The sequence below is a fragment of the Zingiber officinale genome, chromosome 6A, assembly GCF_018446385.1.
Source record: "Zingiber officinale cultivar Zhangliang chromosome 6A, Zo_v1.1, whole genome shotgun sequence".
Taxonomy (NCBI): domain Eukaryota; kingdom Viridiplantae; phylum Streptophyta; class Magnoliopsida; order Zingiberales; family Zingiberaceae; genus Zingiber; species Zingiber officinale.
In genome coordinates this window covers 30,804,234-30,813,240 of record NC_055997.1, presented here as the reverse complement: position 1 = coordinate 30,813,240, position 9,007 = coordinate 30,804,234, and the positions used below count along the sequence as shown (strand labels likewise).

The following is a 9,007-nucleotide window of genomic DNA, read 5'->3' as shown; positions in this document are numbered from 1 at the left end:
TTCGAGATTATTAGGATCATCAAATACTTTTAGCCAAAAGTATTTAATAGCGACCATTCAACACTAAGTCATTAAATACTTCTAGTGAAAAATGATTGACTATCATAGATGGCTTAATCTTACAAAAAACTAAAGTGAACATATATTGACTTGGATGAACTCCAAGAGTGAAAATCATATTGTTAGTGTTTGCTAAGTCGATCAATGTGAGAATGACATTTAGATGCCTTGAAATAATTCTAGTAGATTTTGAAAGTATCAAGCTAAATTAATATTTTGAAAATAATATTTTTTTTAAAAAAAATATTTTGTCCTTTATCAATATAAAGAAAAAGATAAAATATGAGTATTGTTAGTGTTTGCAACTTACAAATTTTTCCCTTTTTTATTGAGCTCTCAAATTATGATATAAAATTAAGATTGATACTATAATTACATATATAATTAATATCAATTTATCTTATTAAACAATGTTCATATATTAATCGGACAACATGTGAAAAAAAAAAACAAAATCAATCATTCACCTAAATATAATAATTGATATGCTTTTCAACAAAATCTTAATCAGATGATAGATGATAATTTAATTAAATCATATTCTAAATAAAGTAATAAGCTTTTCTTAAAAATTCACAGCAGCCAGTCAGTCTTTCTTAAAGATTTATAATAACTTACTCTTGATTTTAAAATACTTTCAAGTTTACAGTAATTCCATATTTACTATAGTGTTAGATTGAAAATTTATCATAAAAATTAAATTATTATTATTATTATTATAAAAACATTCCATTTTAAAAAACTAACACATCCAAAGCAACTCAAAGTAATATAAAAAAACATAAGTCATATGATATTTCTTATTTTCATAAATGATACAACACATACTTAATTAACTTATTTAAAAATATTCACATTATAATAATTATAATTTTATAATTATTAAAATATAAATTTAATATATTCACTTAACATTTATATTGTAACAGTAACTAATACAACTCATATTTATTATATTCAACAACATTCACATTGTAACAATTATAAAAGAGACTTCTTCTATTCATACAATTGATTGATCGATCTATGATTAATACTTATAATAATGTTTAGCAATTAGCACTATACTTCTTGCTAGATCTGTCATTTTATAGAGGATTGGTGGGGTGAACTTTCTTCTAATAAAAAAAAAAAATTAAACAGGATACTCATGTGGTGTGATGATTCCAAAAAAAAAAAACAACAAGGGCGTTTTTAAAATTTATTTCTGCCCTTAAATATATATGATTTCTCAAAGTATAAATTATTTAAATGATGAAATGATTATTTATTAAAGAGAAATAAATTAACAAAAGGAAATTACACCAACTTTGAATCAAGAGTTCATTCCTACTCACATATCTAGCTACTTTTCTACTCCACTACTCGATCGCCGGTCGGTGTCGGTAGCTCCAACGCCGCCTCTAGTCGCCGGCGTAGAATTCGACCAACTCATCCAGAGATGGCTTCGGATCTGCGTTCTCCAGCATCCACAGAAGGTGTTCGAACAGCACCACCTCGCAGCCCACCACGGTGCCGCCGGTGCCGCCGGAGCGGTCGGCGAGGACTCGGAAGAGCGGGTGGATAAGGAGCTCCTCGCTGACGAGGTACCGGCGGTGGGACTTTCCTACGTAGACAGGGTGGAGCCCGGCAGGGACCTCGTCGCCGCCGCTGAATGAGGCAGAGCGCCACGTCGGCGCCGCCGCCGGTGACTCGAAGCTCGAGGAGGTGCCTCCGCCTAAGGAGGGCCCGGCGGGGGTGAGGCGGCTGCAGGAATTCCATCGCTTGATGATGCACCTGAGCTTGCTCAGCTTCCCGTTGCCGCTCTTCGCCATGAATTCTTGGAACAGAGGAGCTGTTGTGGTTGTTCGTTTGGGATGGTGAAATATAAATAGCGACCGCAATTCTTTTTTATTTTTAATTTTTTTTAAGATTCTAATCCTTTTATTATTTCCATGGATAAATACTGTCTCATCCTTTGATTTTATCTAAGTAAACAAGACAAATCAACTAGGATAAAAATGAATAAAATCTTTCCTTCTTTTTTGCCCTTTTTATTTAAACTATATTATTTTTCTCTTCCTCTCAAGTAAACACAAGGAGGTGGAGGGAGGGATCTACCTCACCTTGTGTGGGGCCAGGAGGATGCATGCAGAAAGCACGGCGAGGGTCCACTCTGGTTTGTCTTCTTAAAAATAAATTCTTTTTTTTAAAAAAACTTTGACAGTGGTATCAACCATGAAATACAACTTCTTTTCTTCTTAATTAGAAAATCAAACAAAGAGTTTTGAAAGAGATAGACACGTGCATGGAAGTTGGAATGTCCCAAATCCACAGGTCTTAATTATCTGAAAAATGTTTTTTTCCTTTTCACTTTTTGAAAACACTTTATATAATATAATTATCATTGTAGTAGAAGATGATCATATTTAATTTTGTCTGTGAATGCCAATGATTAAATTATTAATAAGTCAATTTAATTATCAATTGCCGAACAATAACGATTATGATAATGTGATTGGGAGTAGGGCTGCAAACGAATCGAGCCGGCTCGCGAGCTTTTCGAGCCGGCTCGAAAAATATTCGATTCGTATTCGAATTTATCGAATTCGAGCCGAACTCGAACATGTTCGAACTTTTTTTCGAACCGAACTCGAGCCCAAATGATATTGTTCGAGCCGCTTGCGAGCCGCTCGCGAGCCTTAATATTTATTAATATAAGTTAAATATATATTAAATAAATAAATTTCGAGCCTTTCAAACATATTTTCGAGCAATAATTCGAATAGTTCGCGAACATGTTCGAATATTTCGAGCCGAACTCGAACCCGAGCCCTAATTCGAACCGAACTCGAATCAAACATTTTGAATTTTTCGAGCTTCGAATCGAAGCTCGAACTCGAATATACTTATTTCGAGCCGAATTCGAGCCTTAAATTTTTCTGCATATTCGGCTCGATTCGGTTCGTTTGCACCCCTAATTGGGAGCCTAGATAAAGATAAATAAAAAGAAGATGATTAAAATGATAATCAGGGGTTTTTCGATGTAATCACTCCAACGTTTAATTTTGAAAAAGAAGAAAATGAATATTAGAATTTTAATATATGTAGATGTGCGTATGTCCCTTGGATATCAGAAAAGGTTATATTTTATAAGGAGACCATAAATTTTTTCCTTCAATTCCCTTCCCATATTGCCATTATTTAATTTCTTAAATAATGCGAGATTTGTTCATGCTAGTATTTTTTCTCTAAAATAATCTGAGATTTGAGCGATAATTATTCTTTTCCTGAGATAATCTGAGATTTACGCGATGATTTATTTATTTTCCTAAAATTGTCCCGCGTCCTACATCACCAAGGGGTTGGGAAGCCAAGCAAACAATGACTCAAGAGTCTAGAGCTGGGAGGCTCGAGAGACTGGGAGGCTTAGGTGTTGGGAATACAATCTGATCCTGTCTGAGAGTCGGGTCGACGGATGCTGGGGACGTGGCGCTCGTTGCTGTCTTTGGGTGAGCTTCGAGGTGAGGTGGACCTCCGGTGAACCTGCAACAAAGCCGAGCCGGGAAGGGGTTCCCGGCGACGACCCTCCGACGCTCAAGTCAGGCAACAGCGGGATGAAACAGAGTAGTGAGACTGTAGCTACAGTGAAGAATATTGTCTACCTTCGTCGAAGTCTGGGGGGCATTATATAAGATCCTGGGGAGGTGCGTGCACGCTTCTCGAGATGTGCACGCTTCCCAAAGCATACCTCAGAATGACCGTGTCAGAAAAGTGTGCCTAACGCCATACTGCAGCCGTCCGAGCATATCTCTGACATGACAGTGAAAACTTCCACCGTACGATTCTCTGTCCAGTCCAGCCACCGACCATGCTGTCCGTCAGTGGCACCTGGCTCGAGAAGGATATCATCAGCTGTCTGCCTCCTTTGTCCTCTTTTGCGCCTTTTGTCTGTTTCCGGGCCTAGCGGGAGGGCTGCTCGGCCACCCCGATGGTCGGGCGTAAAGGCGTGTCGGATCGAGCGGGAAGGCCCCTCGGGCACATACTCAGACGAGAATGCACCCTTAGGTGATCCGCAGCTCAGCTGAGCGGACGGGCATCTCGGCCCAGTAATTCCTCTATACGAGCAAATCATGAGCGTCGGAAGCCCGACCCATGGTCGAGCTATCTTCGCGCCAACTCTAGTGCTATCCTTGCCGAGCGGCCAGGGGGCCTCTCTGATCGGCAAGATCCTTAGGTTGTCCATGTGGGTCGGCTTATGCTTACTACCGAATCACGTGCCTTCCCTTCAAGTCTAGTTGAAGGAGGACGCAAGTCCGACTGACTGGACTATTAGCCTGGTGGTGTGACAGTCGCTCTGCCACTGATGAAAATGTCTCTCCGCTCGGGCACCATGGAGGTGAACACTGTCGCTCGACAGCCTATCCCTTGGAACTTCAAAAGTTTTGGTTTGCCGCTGATTGCCTCGCCGGTCCGATGGCAGTCAATGCTGACGTCTTTAGGATTCCCTCGGAATTCGCGTAAATCCTTGCCATTAAGGCTGATCACGCGGTCACAACTACGTAATGGGGCTCATTAAATGCAATCCTGTGAGCGGGCGACGTGTGGCGAGGCCGCCGTCATCGCATGATCGGACGATGTGACCTTTGCTTTTTGAATTTGACGGTGAGATCTGGTCCTCGAGTCTTGTGACCTGAATCCTACGACTTGGAGGAATCGAGCCTCGTCTGTATAAAGCCCTCATCACCTTCCTCCGCCGCCTATCTTCGTGCTTGTGCGTCCAAAGGCCTTCATCTGCGTTCGGTACTCCGGTGACGTGTGGCGAGGCCGCCGTCATCACATGATCGGACGATGTGACCTTTGCTTTTTGAATTTGACGGTGAGATCTGGTCCTCGAGTCTTGTGACCTGAATCCTACGAGTTGGAGGAATCGAGCCTCGTCTGTATAAAGCCCTCATCACCTTCCTCCGCCGCCTATCTTCGTGCTCGTGCGTCCAAAGGCCTTCGTCTGCGTTCGGTACTCCGGTGAACCCGTTCCTCAGCCTTCCGGCAACTCCTCTTCTTTTTCGATCACCCTTTTCCCTGTAAGGCTTCTCCGCCCCTTGTCTTTTTGTTCTTTTACGTTTTTCTTTACACTCTAGTGTTGTTTGTGCCCCTTAGGCACTGTTCCGATCATCTCGTCCATCGACCCCTCCGTTTTTCTTTGGCTTTGGCCTTCCCTACTGTTCCGGTGATGGCTAGTTCTTCTCAGCCTTCGTAACTTGCATCTGGCCCATGGTACACGACCATGGAGTCACGGTTCGACACGTGCGACACGGAGAGCCTGATCAATGCCCTCGACCTTCCTTCTAATTTTGAACTGGTTTTGGCTTCGCCTTCCGACCAGCCACACATGCCACTGAGCAGCACAATATGCTTATTCCGAGAGCAGTTTGTGGCCGGGCTGCGGTTTCCTATCCACCCCTTTATCCTTGAAGTCTGCAACTTCTTTCACATTCCGCTCGCCCAGCTCGTCCCTAATTCCTTTCGCCTCTTGTGTGGGGGTCGTGGTGTTATTCAAAATCCACGACATACCTCTCCGTCCTGAGGTTTTTTACTACTTTTATTATCCCAAGCAGTCCGAGCTGGGCAGTTATTTGTTCCAGTCTCGGATCGGCTTAGTCTTTTTCGATAAGATGCCATCCTCTAATAAACACTGAAAAGATTACTTCTTCTTCCTGCGACTCCCCGAACTGCCTCCCTTCCGAACAAAGTGGCAGGTCGGGCTTCCTACTCCTCCCGTGCTGAAGAGATATAAGACCCAAGCGGCCTATCTCCAAGCAGCAAATATGCTAGCCGGCCAGAAGCTCGATATCCACAAGCTGCTACCAGAGGGCGTGATGTACATTTTTGGTATGAGTCCGATCCGAACGAAGCTCCCGAGCAGCTTGGGTAAGGAATTTATTTGTGTCTTTACCTTGAGTCTAACTGATTTTCTTCCCTTTCTTTCGCAACGAATATCGTGATGGAGTCCATACTATTCGGCATCCTGAAGAAGAAGGCCATCGCGATCGAGGTAGCAGTGGCCAAAGAAATGGAGCGACTTGACATTGCTCCGGTTGGCTCTCATAAGGGTGAGAGCGAGGCAGATGTTGGGGAGTCCGCCGCTCAGACCTCTCCTGTGGAGGTGGTGGGCAAAGCAACTTCAAGCTGATAGCCTGCCGCTCGGGGTGACGACTCTGAGCCAGAGGACGATCTTCCCCTTTTCGGACGCAAGCGACACAGGACAGGGACGCCTATGCTTTCGACCACTTTAGTGGTACAGGCGTCCGAACAGATGAGCGCGTTCTCCCCCAAAGAAAATGTCCCATCTGTCGAGGCCCTCTCCTCTGATCGGACTCCCTCCCAGCTAGATCTGCCCGCTGACCCCATCGCAGTGCAGTCGGTAAGTTCTTTGCCTCCAGCGCGTCAAAGGATTCGCCGCTCGGGCATACTTTCTGCCCCGTCCGACCAGCCATCTGGTCCTTCAGCGTCCACTCATACAATGCCAGGCGGGCGCCGCACAATAAAGGCCATTCTGCACCTTCCAATGGAGGCCTACATGGCAGAATCTGAGCGACCGACGACCCCTGAACACATGATCACCATCAGAGGGCTACTCGCCAAAGTATGGGAGGACGCTCGCGCCCGTGTCGTCGCAATGCCCCTAGGTCTACTGGCCAATAGTTACCTGCAGCACGCCACCGGTGTAAGTTTTATGCCCATACTCATTCACATGTTTTTTACGATCGGCACTGAACAGCTGTTTATTTGTCAGAACTGGGTGGAAAGCGTGGCCATCACCAGTCGTATAGCGATGTTAGAGGAAGAGCTGAAGAAGCTCAAAATTTCTAGCGGGCCGTCCTCCTCTCAGGCACCATCATACGCCGAGTTGCAGAAGGAGCTGGCCAAGACTAAGGAACTGTTGGAGGCCGAGCGGAAGAAATCGGCTGATCAGGCGAACCTGCTGAGCCAGTTCGAAAAGCAGGTCCAAGCCTTCAACCACAAGCTAGAGCTAGCGACTACTTAGAGGAATAGTGCCATCGCCGATCTGGACACGAAGAACGTCGTTGCCCGAGCCCTAGAGCAGCGGGTGAAGGAATTGGCCGACCTGCTGGACGTCGAGAAAAAAGGCCGCTCGGCGGAGGTGGTGGCTCTCAAGGACGAAATGAAGGTCCTTCAGGAGGCCCTCGAGGCCTCGCGCGCCGCCCTAAAGGAGTACCAAGAGGCCGAGCCGAGCCGCTTTGCTATAATGAGGCAGAGCTACATCCGCTCGGATGAATTCGTTCAGAAAGTCTGCAATCGGCTCATCCTCGCCTTCGAGGTGGCCATCACTGCCACGATGAATCATCTGAAAGCCAAGGGTCACCTCCTGGAGTCCTTTATCATCCCCGTTCGAGAACACGCTGCGCTTCTTACTACCATACCAAAACATGTTTTTAACTACCTTGAGTGAAGTGTCTTTGTAATTCTGCCGCTCAGTCGAGAAACCTTATTTTGAATGGAATTTTGCTTTTTTGCTCTGCTAGCTTGTTTTCTCTGGTCGGCGCAAATAATCGTGTGGCCCGAGCGGGTGCTTTGCTAGTGGGTCATTGTTTGCTTCCTTTGGGATTTATGGTTGCCGCCCGACGGTCTTCAGGCCGGGGGGTTTATAGTCGCTGGTTCGACTCTAGAGTTTAACGTCGCCGCTCGACGGTCTTCAGGCCGGGGGGTTTATAGTCGTCGGTTCGACTCTAGAGTTTAACGTCACCGCTCGACGGTCTTTAGGCCGGGGGGTTTATAGTCGCCGGTTCGACTCTAGAGTTTAACGTCACCGCTCGACGGTCTTCAGGCTGGGGGGTTTATAGTTGCCGGTTCGACTCTAGAGTTTAACGTCTCCGCTCGACAGTTTGATGGAGCGTAGCCGTTCGGTGCGAACTTGTTATACCCTTGTGTTTCATGATTTCATTCCTGCAGTCAAAGGGTATCGAAGAACGGAAATACACATAACTGATTACATTGGTGCACCTTTCACCCAGCCCGGTACGGCTGGAGATGGATAGCGCTCCATGGTCGTTCTAGTTGCCATCCGTCTTCATCTTCCAAGTAGTAGGCGCTTGATCGGAGCTTCTCGATGACCTTGAAGGGCCCAGCCCAGGGAGCTTCTAGCTTGCTCACATCGCCGACCGACTTCACCTTCTTCCATACAAAGTCGTCGACCTGGAATGCCCTGGGAATCACTCGCCTGTTGTAATTCTGCTTCATTCTCTGCCGGTACGCCATTAGCCGGACGGCTGCTTTAGCTCGCACATCGTCTATCAAGTCCAGCTCTAGCTGCCTCCGTTCGGCGTTACTCTCGTCGTACTATTGCACCCGATCAGATTCTACTCCGACCTCCACGGGAATGACAACTTCCCCTCCATACACCAAGTGGAAGGGCGTGACCCCCATTCCCTCCTTAGGGGTAGTGCGGATCACCCACAATATGCCTGGGAGCTCATATAGCCAGCTACCTTCGACATGGTCGAGCCGAACTCGAAGAATCCTAAGGATCTCCCGATTGGCGACTTCGGCCTGCCCGTTGCTTTGCGGATAAGCCACGGAGGTGAATTGCTGCTGAATGCCGTACCCCTCGCACCATTCTCGGAGCTGCTGTCCGACGAACTACCGCCCATTGTCGGACACGAGCCGACGTGGAATGCCGAACCGACATATTATGTGTTGCCAGATGAACTTCTTGACCATCTGCTCGGTTATCTTAGCCAATGGCTCGGCCTTGACCCATTTGGAGAAATAGTCCACTGCCACGAGTAAAAACTTCCGCTGCCTGGTCGCCATAGGGAAAGGTCCTACAATATCCATGCCCCACTGGTCGAATGAATAGGACATTGTGGACGCCTTCATTTCCTCCGTTGGCCGATGGGAGAAGTTATGATATCTTTGACAGGACAGGCAGGTAGTGACGGCCCGA

General features: G+C 46.1%; 1 protein-coding gene across 1 annotated transcript; it reads right to left on the bottom strand.

Annotated features, from left to right (window-relative positions):
• Window positions 1-1,347: 1,347 nt before the first annotated feature.
• On the bottom strand, window positions 1,348-1,896 carry LOC121993846 (auxin-responsive protein SAUR76-like). Its single transcript, XM_042548136.1, has one exon. It carries the CDS (start codon window positions 1,872-1,874, stop codon window positions 1,464-1,466), a length of 411 nt encoding a protein of 136 aa, XP_042404070.1. The 5' UTR covers window positions 1,875-1,896; the 3' UTR covers window positions 1,348-1,463.
• Between the last annotated feature and the right edge of the window lie 7,111 nt (window positions 1,897-9,007).